The following is a 16,993-nucleotide window of genomic DNA, read 5'->3' as shown; positions in this document are numbered from 1 at the left end:
GCTGACAGCTCAGAGCCCGACGCAGGGCTCCAACTCGTGGACCGCGAGATCATGACCTGAGCTGAAGTCGGATGCTTAACCGACAGAACCATCCAGGCACCCAAAAAACCAAGACACTTTCTATAAATACTCAAAATATTTTACTTGCCTTTGAATCCTGGAGTGTGTCAATAAGTTCTTCATTGTCCAGAATATTTCCTTCAGATGTAAAGAGCATTTTCAGGATTTTCTCTTCGATAGTTTTCAGCTGGTTTTTATCAGTGTTTATTCTCACAATGAGCTTGATTCTTTGTTCTTCCAACTCGGGTTTCTCAAGTCGTACCACATCACTGGAACCAAGGTTTGAATGCTTAAGTTATGACTTTATTATTGCCCTAAAGTTGCTTCTCTTTTTCTTTGCTACTTAGCTGAGTACTAATGCTACTAGCCATGTCCTAATTCACAAGGCCCCTCTTTTGCTGGGTTTATACAGTGGCTATTCACTGAATAACATGTTAGTTGTGATTCTTTAGCTTGTATTTCAAAACTGACACCCTACCACAGTCCCCATGGCTTCTGCTCATCTTCTCTCACCTGCTCAGTGCATGATCTTTCTAATCATTCAATTTCTGTTTCTAATGCTTGCTTGTACCAGGCTGAATATGGTGCCTGGAATATTCTTTTTATGGGAGATGCTGAAATTTCACCACCTCCATGAAACGAGTCTTAATGGTGTCTAATAAAGGGGCCTTACCTCCAGCTCTGCCCCTGCCCAGACATGGGAACTTATGTCTCCCTTTATTTGTCCATGCATAATTTGCTCCCAGCCCCCTGTTTGTAGGAGCTCATCTTCATTAAGCATCACTATGTGCCAGGCCCCCTGCTCAGAGTTTTATGTGGATTCTCTCTTTTAATCTTTCGAATGCTCCTTTGAGGTAGGCACTGTGGTTACCACCCCAGCTTGCAGATGAGGGAACAGACCCTAGTGGGTCACTTTCTGAGGTCATGTGAGTATGAGAGGCAGGGCTGGGCTTGTAGCTGGCTTTGCTGACTCCAGGGCACATGCTATCACCCACTAGGATGAACTGCCTCATAGAATAACCCACTGTTCATTTGATACGTACATACTGAATTCAGAAACTTTAAAAATTACAATATGGACACCATAAGAAATAATCATCTCAAATTCATTTGTTCAAATAACTTTTTCAGAAGAGAGGGGTATACAATATAACCTGGAGATTTTGTACTCCATGACCAAGTCTCAACATTTTCCCTTCTCTGAGCACTTCGCTTGTCTCAGAGTAATGTGTTGACAGCTGGTCACGCAACTAAGCTTAACTTTTCACGGGAATACACTGGTATGAGAGTGTTCAGCCATGTCCTTATAACATGTCCTTAAAATATGGTGAAATGCACTTTGTCTGCCTAGCAGAAGTTAAGCAAGTTAGCAGTTGGCAGGATAAATTCTTAAAATAAACAAGGAAAACAACACTTAAACTCAGTGATAATAGTAATCAATCAGGATGATCTTGACTCCGTTTTTTAAAAAAATTTTTTTAATGTATGTTTATTTTTGAGAGAGAGAGAGAGATAGACAGACAGAGTGCAAACAGGGGAGGAGCAGACAGAGAAGGAGACACAGAATCTGAAGCAGGCTCCAGGCTCTGAGCTCTGAGCTGTCAGCACAGAGCTTGATGTGGGGCTTGAACCCACAAATCTTGAGATCATGACCTGAGCTAAAGTCGGATGCTTAACCGACTGAGCCAGCCAGCTTGACTCCATTTTGACTTGACTTGATGAATTTGACTTGATTTTTTTTTGAACATGGGTCAAATTATATTTTCCTGTAATGTATGTACACATACACACACACACACACACACACACACACACACACACTCACATACATATATACACATATATCCTCATATACACATATAAAATTCATTGTTAAGTAATATCAATATTATTATTTCAATAAATATTAAATGTTTTTTGTCTCCTAAGCCTCTTGGCTAATTCTGACAATTAATCAATAATTCATAATCTCATTTTTGGGAAATGGAGACGAATTACAGAGTATACACTGAAGGAGGGTATTTCATTTTTTTGAGGTGGACAAATGCAGGTAAAACTGTACACTAAGAAAACACCTAGAGACAAGTAAAAATAGGAAAGATCTATTTGGGAGTAGCGTTCTTCCCCACAGGTGCGGAGCAATGCATCTCTAGGAGCCACAGGACGACTGACTTCATTCACTTGTCCAGGACTGGAAAGCCCAGCAGAGGAGAAGAGGCCGGGCTGGGCTGCAGGCCTGGCCCAAACCGTGGCTGAGAATTAGGGGCACTTTCCTGACCTCCTTGAGAAGACTGTGGACAAGCGTGGCAGCTGCAAAAGTGACAGGAAATACAGAACCTGGCCATTTCCTACCCTCTTTATGACTGAGGACTCATGACTGCTGCTTCCACACATTAAAATGTTTTCTTTGTCAAAATTTCTACAAAATATTAGCAAACCTTTGCTCCCCCCCACCCCCACTTTTTTCTTTACCTTAACAGCTGATCCTCCAGACCTGATTTGGTTACAGTGAAATTGATGATGGTGACTTTAATGCATACCTGGAAGAGAAGCATAGGTTTACATAAAAATGCTTAAATTCATACAAATAAAATAAGAAGTGCTTTCTTTAGTGGAAATGGCCCATTTTTACCCAACTGGATGTATCTCAGGTCTAACTGTGAACATACCCACCCACCCACAAACCCACCAAGCATATCGTGTCTTACAAAAATCCTAATACGGTTTTCCCTGCAGTGTAAGTGACAGTCTTGTTCGTCACAGGCCACAGATCTTAGAATCCTACATAGTGCTTTAAGGAAAGGTGAGCCAGCAAAGGGTTAGAAAGGTTGGGTTCTGATTCTGGGTGCCCCTTTCGTGTGTGTTGGGCAAGCCGCTCATCCATGCTGAGCTTCGGTTCCTAATACTTAAAAAGTGGGATGCTAATAGTTACAAGTCATAGGGTAACTGCGAAGACCAAATGAGATAATAAAATCACTTAGTCGTAGTGACTTGTGCATAGTTTGTGCTTGTTAAAACGAAGCTATTATTGATATTAAATAGAGCTTTACACATTTTATGTCATCATAACATTTCAATAAAAAATTATTGCTATAATATTACTTAAGTTAACAGCTAAAGAAAAAAAGTGTTTGAATGTCCTGTATGTTACATGCTATCCTTATCTAATCTAAGCAAATCCTGAAGTAAGCTTTCTCTCCACTTGGGGCTCCAGAACACGGGATCACTGGCCCACAGCCGCAGAGCTAGTGTTGGGTAAGGTGTGCGATGCTCCCTCCCAAAAGTTAAATGCGTGCGGAGGCTGTATGTTGGCACAGTGGTCGCTTCTCTGCACTTTACGGTGGCACTTGGGACACGGGCTCTGGCAGCGGCTGTGTGAATGAAACCCCTCAAGGCTGACAAGGAAAGGCCTACCTGGGCTTTTGGCGGCATTTCCCTCCTCTTACTCAACAAGTGTGCCAGTTTCATGTCACCTGAGTGTGTTCAGTAACAGGCCGCTGTGACAAATTCAGTAACTGAGGTGAACATGGCACTGTCTGGAGGGTTTATGCAAGGATTTTATTGTTAGGGGACCGGGGTGAAGGAGTAAGTTCCCATTTGTGAAGCTGCTTCCCTAACTGCTCTGTCGGAGAAGGGGAGAGGCACCAGGCTGGGGGGGACCCTGCAGCGTGTGTGGCTGTGCCTGGAGCTGTGGCAGCGCGGAGGGGTGGCAGGGGTGGAGCGAGCCCTTGGAGCCCTTTGTGGGAAGGGAGAGGAGGCCCAGCTGTCTTCATTTCTGCTGCAGCTGCCTTGGGCTCTGCAGCACCAGAGTAAGGGTACTTCTGGATCCTGTCGTGGCTCAGGGACATTTGTATGGAAGTGAAGTGCACACAGACCCCCTCAAGGTCTAAGGGCATGAGGGAGGACAAGATGCTGCCCGCTCCAGAACTCTAAGTACAGACACCCTGGATGTTTGAGTCCTGACTCTCCAAAGTGCCAGTCACCAGATGTTTCCAGCAGGCAACTTCTTTATTTGGGGCTTTATGCCAAGGGTATTTGCACATGTAAACACAGGCATGTCCCCCCTCCCCACAGACTCTCAGTGAAGCCCTGGTTCATTTATGAGCCACCACAAGAGGGGCACAAATGGCCTTGAGCTGAAGGAGGGAGAAGAATGGTTAGAAGGCAATGCTTCCCTGTGTTGTGCAAGCAGCTGTGGGCAGGGAGGGAGAAGGTGACAGTGCTGCAGAGGTGCAGAGGGCAGCACACCGGGCAGTGGGCAGGGTGGCAGACAGGGGAGCAGCGCCTAGGGACCAGGTGGGGAGAGCTTGAGTCCAGCTGAATGGCGAGCAGAAGGGCAACGGGAATCAGAATCAGGACTCAGAAGGGAAGCAAGAGTGGAGGACAGTGGAAGGAAGGGGAGTGGCAGAGCAGAGGGGGAGGACAGAGCTGGGAGGATCCAGCAAATGTCAGACACCATCACACATAATAGTCCGCTCAGGCTGGGAATTCCAGACCTGCAGCTCATACCTCGGGCAGGTAGTGGGGATTTGGCAGTTTGGTTGTCATGTAGAACCTGAAGTTTTTGTCGTAGTCAATGTCTGAGTCTCCGAGGCGAATGAGCAGCCGCCCACCGCTCATGAAAGTCTGCTTCAAAAGAATGGGTTCTAGAGCTGGATCCAAGGTTTCTCTAAGCTTAAAAGTTAAAACACGAAAAACAAGCCATTAAAATGGATGGCATCAACCTTTCCAAGTTCCTTAGGCCTCAAAATCTACTTTGAATGAGTCACTTTCCAGGGGCCGGATAGATATTTCTTACTGTATGCTCGCCTAAGAAAGTAAGAGCATGTGAAGGCAATACAGCTGTTTAGACTAAGTGTGCCATTCATCCCCATAAGGAAGAATCCAAGAAAGGAGGGTCTCTGCAGGTGGTCTTCCACGGGACCCAGACAAATGATGTGTTCACTTTTGTGGCTGTTCTAAGGCAAGAGATAGCAGTCTACCACCCGCAGGCCAAATCTCACCCTCTGTGGCTTGTTTTTTTTTTGTTTTTGTTTTTGTTTTTGTTTTTTAATGGCGCTTAAGCTAAAAATTTTCACCCTGTTAGAGGGTTATAAAAACAAAACTCTAAAACCAAACCAAAATGAAGAAGACTATTTGAATGATGTTTGCAGAGACTGTATGTGGCCACCTCCCCAAAACTAAAATGTCTGGCTCTGTACAGAAAAAGTTTGTGGACCTCTATTCTGTATGATAGTTACTTTCTTTCCCTCAAAGCAGATTTGATGGTTGGTAAGAACCTGGGCATGCAGACACTGCTCTCGGACCCCACGACAAACATCTTTATGTCAGGATGTATGTGGTAGGGGCCCATGGCCTAGGAGCTGTCAAAATTTGATTGTAATCCACAGTTAACAAATCCATTTCATACTGTGACATGATGCCCAAGGATGTACGTTTTCTTAAAACAAAAGTTTATGAGATAAAATTTCCCTTACTACCCATGATACAATTTTGTGCTCTTAAAAATCTATCCTATTTCATTAAAAAATGCTGGTTGAGATCGGCTAACCTGATTGCACACCCACGGAGGGGTGAAGACAAAGTTGGAATATTCCACCCTACAAATGTAGAAAGCAGCTAGGTGCATAAGGCTAATGATTCCAAGTCACAGAAAGCAGGAAGGGCCTGGTCAGAGTATCCTGTTCTAGCTGGCGTGCTGACCAAGGGACCACCCCCTGCTCCCCAAAGCACTCAGCTACAGTTACAAGGCTCTGCTGTTCAGTGGCAGAACATTATTGAAAGTCTTTTGTCCCTTGCCATGAGAGAAGAAATTCCCCAAGGGCTTCCTGTGTTACCAGGTAAACTGGGGTTTAAGAATCCAGTTTGGGGCTAACATAACTGCATCAACGATTTTGGGAGACTTTGCCCTCCCCTGTAACTTCAGGGTTTGAGTGAGGGCCTAGGACCCATTACAGAACCCTCCTGTGTTGGCCAAGGCCAGAAGGGTAGAAAATGATATTTACACCCATTGGAGTGTTTTGTTGGCTTCACATCATCAGCGTGTGTGGGTGGACAGTCCCTGATGGCCTGATGGCATTACTGTGTTACACTTCCATGGCAGTCAACCATCAAGGGCTGCAGTGAGGTTTAAGAATCAGCAGTGTCAGAAAACAGAGCCCATCCCACTTAACACCAAAACATTGTCTGGAATCAGAAAAATCATTCAGTCAACAGATTGCTCCCCATGTGATAGTATATGGTTTCGTAGGCAAAGCAATTGGTTTGACCAATTTGCCAATGGAACTGACTGGCATTTCCAGGGCAATGCAAGTGTGACCTGTGTAGGATTTCAGATATGGTCTATAAGTTGGGGACTAACCCAAGAAAAGTGAAAAGCAAACCTCTTCCAGTAAGACAGGTAAACCAAGTCGGATTGAATTTTCAAGGGTACGCAAGAAATTAGTATCCGTAAGCTTAATGATCTTTAAACCACTTTTGCTTTCCTTGTTCCTTATCCAACGGTTTGCCTGTATGAGAAAGCACAGAGCAGGATATTTGACTTAGAGTTTTATAAATGACTAGAAAGTGGAAGCTTTTAGACTAAAGTTTAGAAATTTTGCTCAACCTGGAAACAGTTTTGAAAGATAAAAAAAAGAAAAGAAAAGAAAAATACTATCCTGCCCCCTACAAATAAAAATGCCCTTTAAACTGCAGTGTTTTGGACTCTTCCTTTCATTCAAATTTGGAACAAATGAAGAACAGACACATCTAGGGGAAAAGTCCATCCCTGAGGTATTCAAGCTTGTCTTCCTTGTTCTGACAACAGTTCCCTTTCCTAAACTCCACTTAGAACAGTATGATCCATGGACTTAGGAGTCAGATAATGGGATTCTGTAAATTCCAGGCAGGCTTGCAGTAAAATCTATCCTACCCTGCCTTCATTCTGATTCTTCAGACCTCTTAGGAACAAGGACTCTATAGGAATGAATTTCTGCTCCCATAGAAACCAGAAAACGAATGTTCAACCCCCTAAACAAAGCCAATCAAAATCAAGTATGCAGAGCAGCTGGACTCTTCCCCTTCCCCTTCTGCCAACCCAAGATGAGGAACTTGGACTTGAAGACTTCCAAATTCCCTTCTAGATCTAAACCCCCAAAATCTTGCAAGAGTGTTCAAGTCCACTTTTAGAATTTGGAACAGATAGCACAACATTAAGCGGAGGTGGGAGGCTGCTCTTCATCTGAAGCATTTGTTACACACCTGATCCTGGGGGTCAATCATCAAAGGCCATCGTCTCCCTTCAGTAACCAAAATGCCATTTTCTGTTGATATCATGTCACGGGGCAGCCCATCAGTGTTCCACTGCCGTATTTTGTAGGGATCACCAAGAATGTTAATGAGACTGAAGGAAGGATTGATTGGGATCTCCAGAGACAGACAGTCCTGGATCCAGTATTCTATAAGCTGTGGGAGGAAGAAAGGTTACTTGTACAGAGTCAGGAACACTCAGTAAATGAGGATACACACAACATGTCACGGTTAAAAGTAAGTTCTACCGGTTTCCACATGCATCCTGGCATCAAAGCACAGGACACAAGAAGAAGACCGACAATCAGGAGACCTGGGGCCTAGAACTATACCATAAACTAGCTGTGGCTTTGAGCACGTCACTCCCCTTGTCTGAACCTCAGTTTTCTCAGGTATAAACGACAAATGTTGTCACAGTAGTCTTCAACCAGGGGTGTACTGTCCCCTTGGGAGAGTCTGAAAGCATGTGAAAAAGTTGGAGTTATCACAATGGCTAGTATCATAATGCTACTAGCAATTAGAAGATGGGGCAGAGGGTTGTTAGCATGCTACCTCCTTCCATGAGTGGGACAGTCGAAAAGCATCATTGGCACCACCCACATGGTACCAGATGACCCCTGAGCTCCTGTGGAATCTACGGTCCTACACTGATTAGGTTTTAGAACCCATGGACAAGGGTGAAACCTTTATAGGAAGGCATTTCATAAACATGGCCTGAAAGTCTCTCCAAATAATTTAGTTTCCTGCTCCTTCCCATTGCCTAGCCCATTGTAGCAGTCGTGCCCGTTCAGAATATTTCATCCTGGCTGACTTTCCATGCTGCTTCTGACCATGAAGGGAGGTGTCTCCCTGCCCCTCTCTTTTCCCCCCAGGTTCTTGAGCTATTAAGGAAGTGATGACTAACTTTCTAAGGAGAAAAGGAAAGGAAGGAATGTGTTCAGGAAATCCTAGGGGTAAACCATTGCTGGCTGACGGGGGAGGTGGAGGGCTGTGGAGTGTGTAAGTTTCCAACATGGAGAACCTTCACAGTGGAGGGCCCCCTATAAAATCAGAAAAATGATCCCCCCAACTCTGCCTCTGCCAGTTTCAGCTGCTTCTCACCTCCCAGAAAGGGAGTTTACTCACCGATTGCCTATACTGGGCTGTGAAGGCCCCATAATAGGCTACACAAGCTGCTGCTATAAACACATTCCCAATGATATTTGATATCTCCTCATTGAATTTCTGGATGCTTTCTTCCCATCGAACTTGCTCATCTTCTAGCGCAGCCGTCAGCTTTCCTGCACGTATCAGACGTGCTTTTGTCAGGGCCATAGTTTTTGCTAGAAAATTTTAAGAAAATCAACTTATGTTATTCAGTATTTTCCTAAAATATAAGATGTTTATTCACCTGCTTTTGTTTATAGTGGCATTGTCAATACATGTCTATGAAACCTCACACCAATTCAGCATTATTTTCCATTTCAGGGCCAAGTCCAAGTTTGCCTCTTCTAAGCAAAGAGCTCCTTTTCGTTACTCCATTACTCTGGCTGAAGATGGCTCTCTCTGTGTCAGCGTAGTATTTCTCTTCAGGATCAAATTCATATGTTGCTTGTGTTATAATGTAACATGTCCCAACAAGCCTTCCATACAGGAGCTGAACGGATACAATATATGCAGTTCTTCTAATTTTGCACTAGAAGGGCCAGTGCAGTACATCGAGGGCAAATACGTCCTCTATGTTGGGTGGAAGCTGAGATCTAACTACCCAAAAACTCCTTCTATTTTTAAAAATCAGGCATTTCCTGGGACGCCTGGGTGGCTCAGTCGGTTAAGTGTCTTGACTTCGGCTCAGGTCGTGATCTCGCGGCTCATGGGTTTGAGCCCCGCGTCAGGCTCTGTGCTGACAGCTCAGAGCCTGGAGCCCGCTTTGGATTCTGTGTCTCCGTCTCTCTCTGCCTCTCCCCCGCTTGCCCTCTGTCTCTCTCAAAAATATATAAACATTAAAAAAGATTCTTTAAAAAATAAAAAAAGCAGGCATCTCCTGACGAACATAAATTTTATGTTACTTACCCAGACTTTCTTTCTCGTTCACCCCTTTGTCATATTTGTCTTGTAAGGCCTGTATTTGATCTTCCACTTTTTTTAGCAAGGCTTGCTTTTCTCTCAGAGTAGCCATTGTGATATCAAGTTCAGCCTAATAAAATTAAGTAAATATTTAAAATGAAAATCCAAGGTCTCCAAAGAAGGTAAAATTTGTCCATTTATAATAGATTCTTAAAAAAATAGGATTTGTGTTCTCTTTTTTGTGTCTCAAAAGATTTGATATGTATACAAAGTTAAAACAAATATAAAACGAAATATATGAGTGGAAGTAAACAGAACCAAACCAAAATCCAATAAAATAAATCATCGAAGGAATAGAGAAACAGATGAACTGCTGTACTTTAACCTCCAAGCATTTGAGATTAACTAGTTAATACAATGGATTAACTTTAAATGATGAAATGAATGAAATATTCACACAACAGGGAAAACTAATCTTTCCTGAATAGTTCTCTAGAGCTGGGTCTGCAAACCAGATTCAGCCTGCTGCCCGTTTTTATACAGTTAGCAAGCTCAGATTCGTTTTACATTTTTAAATGGTTGGGGGAAAATTAAAAGAAGAACATTTCATGACAGATGATAACTGTATAAACTCAATTCCTGGGTGTATAAATAAAGCGACATAGGAACACAGCCATGCTTACTCATGTATGTGTTATTGATGGCTGTTTCTGTGCTGCAACTGCAGAGTTCAGTAATTGCAACAGAGACCACATAGCAGCAAAACTTAAAACATCTCCTATCTGTATCTTCATAGAAAAATTGGCTGCCCCAGCTCTGTAGCCATGGTCCTTTCAGTAACCTGCTCCATCAATGAGCATTCTTCATTCTGCTTGGGACCTCACATCCAACTGTAGCTTAAGCAGGTTTTAGAACCTCAGATGACACCATAGAGTTGGGGGGGGGGGTTAGTATTAGCAAATGCAACACAGAGCATCAGATGCTAGAGCTGAATGGCACCTCAAAAATACTATCAGACTGATGATATGAATATACTAAGGACTCATTTTTCTTCTATGCTGCGGAAGGGCTGATTTTAGAGGTCATTCCTGAAAAAATAATCTTCACCAGCTATTTTTTACAACAAAAACTAATTTTCAAGAGCACTGTTGTCTATATTGTGTAAAGTCACAGGAGCTAGAATGATTAATGATTATGGCCTTTAATTCTATTAAATATTACAACACAAATAATATACCTGTGCAGCACGGAGTTTTTGTCTCTTTGGTTCGACTTCTTTGACTACCCTAGAGTATAGATCCATCGCTCTTACCCACATGCACATGGATTTACATGCTTTGGACACTTTCTCTACTTTTTCAGGCACAAAATCAGGATTGTTAATATACTTCTGAAGTTTTGCCAATATCTGAGGCTTTATATTTTCCTTATCATATTCTAGAAGTCTTCTTAGAAAGTTAGAGTCACCAAGAAGTTGCTTTGCTGTTGGCCAATCAGGTCTGAAAGACAGACATGATGTTAATAGCACTGTAATAAAGTGATTTAAGAACAAAAGAAATGTGTTCTTCTGAGAACACTAAGATATTATCCTAATTAGTGGGTAGTTTTAATCTCCATACTCTAATTCCAGTAATTGGTAGTTAAGTATACCACAATTCCTGGTGAGACAGTAATTGGTTGACTCATGTTTCAAACAACCCAGTTTTGGTAGAGAAAAGAATGATCAAATCATAGTTTTAGAAATGTAAGACATTATGGAAATAATAGTTTTATTCTTACAATGCCCTGGCACTCACATTCTTTTTACCTCATTTGCCTTAGTTTAGACCCTTAAAATCTCTTGCCAGGACACTACAATCACCTTCTAAATGGTTTTATGTCTCTCAGCCAAACTTGCCCCTTGTGAGCTTTTGACAAGTTGGTCTTTCTCACAAGAAAATCCAATCATGTCGAAAATATTCAATGGTTCTCAGTCCCCTCTGGTTGGAGCTGTTCATCCATGCTTTGAAGAACTCCCAGGCCCTACTGAGGTGCTGGCCAGAGAGTGAGCAGGGAAGCTGGGCGGGGGTCCTCTGGGTCCTCTACCCTTGCTTGGTCGGTTTTACATAGAAATATTTCTTACAATTTTTATTGGAAAAAATGTGTATTAATAAAGAAGGTTTGAAAACTACCTATCTTCAGGTTGAAATACAAGACCTTGCATGATGCAATCACTGTCTCAGTCCATTCCATGAGCATCAAATGTCCCTGAGCTCTCTCCATGGTCTCACTCTCCTCCTGAGCATCTTCTCCCAAAAACCTGCTCACACCTCTCCATGAGCACTCTTTTTTTTTGAACTCCTACTACTATGCAAATCTCACATGTCTTGAAATTATTATTTTTCATGTTTGTCTCCCCACTATACTATATGTGCCTCAGAGAGAAGAGCTTCAGATCTTCCATCATCTAGCACAAAACAGATGTTCCAAAAAATGCTTGTTGAATCCATTTGTTGAATGACTGACCACATCCATGAGAAGGTGGAAAAGAGAATGAGAACATATTAATGACAATGTAGAAAAACACCAAGGAAATTCCACCATACATTCTGGGAACATGTGACTCTGAATTACTCACTTGGCATTCAAGAGAATAGAAATTGCTTCCATAACAGTCATGACCATATCTGGGGGCTTTGTAAAAACTCTGATCTCAGATATATCTGCTTTATCTAAGGAATCCAGTGCTTTATTAGCAGCATCAAGTGCAGGTAGAGCTTCTTCAAGGTCTCTTTGAGCATCATCAGCTATTGCTTGGGTCTCTTCAGCTTTCACTTTTGCCGTCGCTTCATCTTCTTGCACAATGCTACGGACCTAGCCATTGAAACACATCTACTTAGGTGGGTTCAATATTTGTTTTTTTCTTAATTTTTAAAAAAATGTTATTACTTATTCTTGAGAGAGAGAGAGAGAGAGAGAGAGAGAGAGAGAGAGAGAGGCAGAGAGAAAGGGAGACACAGAATCCGAAGCAGGCTCCAGGCTCTGAGCTGTCAGCACAGAGCCCAACGCGGGCTCAAACTCACAAACTGCAAGATCATTCCTTGAGCCGAAGTTGGATGCCTAACTGAGTGAGCCACCCAGGCGTCCCTCAATATTTGAATTTCAATGTTTAAAAACAAAGTCAATGATAATGAGTCATATTTGCCCCTTTGGATTATACCAATAATGAAAGAGAATTTGCTATGTTGCATTTTATGCCCTCCTTCGTCCATCTTATACGTTGATAGGATAACTGAGCTGAAATTATTGGAACAAACGGTTCCTTCTTTGGAGATGAATCTGTTCCTTTTTATTTGTGGGGGGTACTTTTCTCACCATCCTCTGTCTACTCATTGGGTTCTCTCATTCTCAGGGAGAATGTATTTATGGAGGGTAGATTTTTTACAACTTAAAAGCATTGCTAAATCTATCACTTAATTATTTTCATTACATATAAAATAAAAAAAAATCCAATCTCATGCATGATATATACGCGATAAGTTGGTGGTCAAAGCCTTCTCGCCCACAATGTCGGTTAACATAGCATACCTGATCGGCATTTTCTTGATCCACTGCCAATTTTTCCATCAGGGCTTCAACATCTTGTGATTTTTGAAAAAGGATAGGCTCTAAAGCTGAAAGCTCTAATTTCATTTTATCTACTAGTACATTGGTTTCTAATAGCTTGGTGAGACCATTCTTCACCCGGTCACGTGCCTAGATGACAATAAAAATATCTGTTATTAACTATAACTACAAACTGTAAGTTTCCTGGCATCCCTTACTCATGTACTAGAATTTTACATCTACAGAATTGGTAAATCAGTTTGTAATGCTTAAAACTGTGAACATACAGAAATCTTCAGGTAACAGAACTCTAGGAAATGAGCGTGACATTCACCATGGTGAGTCTGGATCCATGCCCCCTAGTCACAGCAGTTGGCATGTCACTCGACTGTGGGCTGGCTGAGGGCCCCTACTGTATTATTTTTATCCCCTCAGCTGGGCAGCTTGGCAGCATGCTGAATGAACGAGGGACAAGTTCAGACAGGAATTCCTGGAGGCCACATATCTAGGAACCTGTTTCCTCAAGATGGGTGGACAGAGCTGAGAACTTGTCAGTGTTCTAGGAGACAGTGTTCTGGGGACTTAGCTCTGGTTGCTGGATCTGAACCCTACTTCCCAGTGGTCAGGAACTTTTGACTAGGATCAATGGGTGGTACCTGGTAGAGGAAACACTGGGAATAACTAGTTTTTGAAGGTGAGTCAGAAAGTCTGGTTCAAACTGACAGGTTTCAAAATATTTATCAAGTTGTTATACAAAGCATGCATTTATTTACCAGGTAAAAACCCTCTGAAAAATATTAAAAATATCTTAATGGTATATACTTCTATTTTTATTTTGTTTGAAGTGTTGAAAATTTCAGGTTAATAGCCTGAAAGTGGTGATGATGATGGCAGCCACTATTTCCTGAGCACCTCATGTGTGTCAGATCATATTCCAAGTACTTAGCAAACAGTATTTTATTTAAATTCCACAACAATCCAAGGGGTGGATATAGATATTTCTTATTTTATTTTATTTTATTTTATTTTATTTTATTTTATTTTATTTTATTTTATTTTATTTTACTTCATTTAAATCCAAGTTAGTTAACATATAGTGTAATAATGACTTCAGGAGTAAAATTTAGTGATTCATCACTTACATACGACACCGAGTGCTCATCTCAACAAGTGCCCTCCTTAATGCCCATCACCCATTTAGCTCCTCTCCCCACCCAACACCCCTCTAGCAACCCTCAGTTTGTTCTCTGTATTTAAGAGTCTCTTATGGTTTGCTTCCCTCTCTGTTTTTATCTTATTTCCTTCCCTTCCCCTATGTTCATCTGTTTTCTTTCTTAAATTCCACATATGAGTGAAATGAGATGATATTTATCTTTCTCTGACTGACTTATTTCACTTAGCATAATACACTCTAGTTCCATCCATGTTGTTGCAAATGGCAAGATTTCATTCTTCTTGATCACCGAGTAATATTCCATTGTATACATATACCACATCTTTATCTATTCGTCAGTTGATGGATATTTGGGCTCTTTCCATACTTTGGCTATTGCTGATAGTGCTGCTATAAACATTGGGTTGCATGTGCCCCTTTGCATCAGCATTTTTGTATCCTTTGGGTAAATCTAGTAGTATAATTGCTGGGTCATAGGGTAGTTCTACCCTTATTTTCTTTTTTTCTTTTTTTAAATGTTTTTTAATGTTTATTTATTCTTGAGAGAGAGAGAGAGAGAGAGAGAGAGCGAGCATGAACAAGGGTGGGGCAGAGAGAGAGAGGGAGACACAGAATCCTAAGCAGGCTCCAGGCTCTGAGCTGTCAGCATAGAGTCCAATGTGGGGCTTGAACTCATGAACTGTGAGATCATGACCTGAGCCAAAGTTGGATGCTCAACTGACTGAGCCACTCAGGCGCCCCTCTATCCTTATTTTCTACTAAGACCTAGTGAAGTTACAAAATGTGCTCAAGGTTGTGTAGCAAGAAAGAGGCAGAACATAAGTTGTATATAGCCTGGCTGACACTGAAGTCCTTACTCTTTTAAAAAAAAAAAAAAAATAGATATCTATCTATATCTATCTATCTATCTATCTATCTATCTATCTATCTATCTATCTATCTAGAGAAGACAGCAAGCATGACCAGGGGAGGGGCAGAGAGAGAGGGAGAGAGAAATAATCCCAAGCAGGCTCCACACTGTCAGCATGGAACCTGATGTGGGGCTTGAACCCACGAACCATGAGATCATGACTTGAACTGAAACCAAGAGTCAGTTACTTAACTGACTGAGCCACTCAGGTGCCCCTGAAGTCCTTGCTCTTAATGGGAAATACTGACACACGATAGATCAGCAAACTCCATCTCTACTGCTTAACAAAAGGTTCTTATTAAATACTACAGAGATGTCTAATTCACTGCTTACCTTTGATGCTCACTACTACTGAGGCACACTCATGTAAATGACAGTACAAAAAATATAAATATCAAGGAAGGGGAAGGTCTTTGGGCTGACAGCATGAGACACTTTTTTTGTCTGCTGTGGGTTGTTAAGGGCACATGTCAGGATAGAGAAGGCTCCAGCAGGTAAGATGGTATGTAGATCTTCCACTCATTCTGGCAAGTTTTGACTTCAAGCAAAAAAAAAAAAAATTTTTTTTTTGATAATATTAAACTTACTGAAACCAACTGCTTCTTTTTTTCACTCAGCATAGTCAGGAAAAGATTGATGAGTTCCAGGTAGGAGGTGGGCGTTGTGTAGTACCGTCTCCGGAGCTCCATGTAATAGCGTTCTGCCATATTGGAGACGCTCAAGTGAATGTTCACACACATGAGGGAAAGCTTTTCTTTCATTTCTTCTTTTCCAGCATCAACGCTGGAGAAAAATGTCTTTGATACAGAAAGAAGTGCTTCTCTAGGCCACTGTAAATAAAGATATAATTTGGAAAATCGGTTGCTCATTTCTACAGTGTACATTTTAACAAGTAAGAAAATGTATTTCTTTGGAACTCTTCCTTGCTTTGTCCCCCATTTTACCTAACTAACTCCTCCTCATGTCTATAATATTTAATGAACTGAATGGCTGGGTTCACTAGAGGGGGGTTTGGGTCTGCATTTGCTATCTGCACACTGCCTGGCACTTGGAAGTTGTTCAACCAGTATTTGTTAATTGAATGAATAAATGATTGGGTGTATTCGGAATAATTCCATGAATACAATCACATACAATACGAGGACCTCATGTCCTTACTCTGTTTATTACGCAGGTCCATTACATCATGCAGGACTTCGGGTCCATCATTATAATCACCCTCCTCTTCGCCTCAACTTCTTTGCTTCTTTCTTGTTTCTTTGTGCTCACCTGAAACTTGGTCAAATACAACTCTTTGTTACCCCATGTCTGTGACTGTGTAGTGGAGCATGGCTAGAGAGAAACACACAACCATGCCGATTGGCCTCACTTTAAATTCGTGACAGCTGGCTTGAGTGGGTTCTTGGTGCAGCCCATAAGTGCTTCTACAGACTGCTAACACTTCCTCTTTCCACTTCATTCCCAGCTGATGACCTTGCTTCCCACATCACCAAAGGAAACAGAAGCAAAGAAAACAGAACTTAAGCATGCTCTCACCCCCACATCTATCCATCTCCCTGTCTCTGTGCTCATATACTCTGCCCTCCTTCCTGTTTCTCTGGGCTACACTGTGCATGCTCCCTGCGGAGACCAGCCCCTGCACTGATGACTCAATCCCATCTCTTCTTGCCTACGCATTGGCATTGGCTCCATCAACAGATTTCTTTTCTGGATCGTTTCTAGCAGCACACATATGTGTTATTTGTGTTTCCCACTTAAAAACACTTTTCACTTCATGTACCCCTGTAGCTACTAGCTATCTCTTGGTGTTCTTTCGGGGAAAAACTCCTTGAAAGAGTTGCCTACGTTCACTGCCTGATTCCTCTCCTCTCTTCTCTCTTGAACCTTCTCCTCATCACTCCACTGAAACCGCTCTTGTCAAGATGACC

The 16,993-nt window shown here is 42.0% G+C and overlaps 1 protein-coding gene across 2 annotated transcripts in view; it reads right to left on the bottom strand.

The window, feature by feature from the left end:
* DNAH6 (dynein axonemal heavy chain 6) overlaps window positions 1-16,993 on the bottom strand; it is a 242,122-nt gene that overhangs the window by 57,332 nt on the left and 167,797 nt on the right. For both annotated transcript variants that reach the window (XM_042932835.1, XM_042932838.1), the window contains exons 49-59: window positions 15,653-15,895; window positions 12,964-13,131; window positions 12,014-12,249; window positions 10,634-10,895; window positions 9,403-9,526; window positions 8,476-8,672; window positions 7,303-7,506; window positions 6,444-6,569; window positions 4,570-4,734; window positions 2,533-2,600; window positions 149-329 (exon numbers count right to left, since the gene is read on the bottom strand). In XM_042932835.1, the coding sequence (XP_042788769.1) occupies window positions 149-329; window positions 2,533-2,600; window positions 4,570-4,734; window positions 6,444-6,569; window positions 7,303-7,506; window positions 8,476-8,672; window positions 9,403-9,526; window positions 10,634-10,895; window positions 12,014-12,249; window positions 12,964-13,131; window positions 15,653-15,895 (1,974 nt within the window). The remainder of the gene's footprint in view (window positions 1-148; window positions 330-2,532; window positions 2,601-4,569; window positions 4,735-6,443; window positions 6,570-7,302; window positions 7,507-8,475; window positions 8,673-9,402; window positions 9,527-10,633; window positions 10,896-12,013; window positions 12,250-12,963; window positions 13,132-15,652; window positions 15,896-16,993) is intronic.

Source organism: Panthera leo, chromosome A3 (assembly GCF_018350215.1).
Source record: "Panthera leo isolate Ple1 chromosome A3, P.leo_Ple1_pat1.1, whole genome shotgun sequence".
Taxonomy (NCBI): domain Eukaryota; kingdom Metazoa; phylum Chordata; class Mammalia; order Carnivora; family Felidae; genus Panthera; species Panthera leo.
Note: the sequence above shows the minus strand (reverse complement) of the source record. Positions and strands in the feature narration are given on the sequence as shown.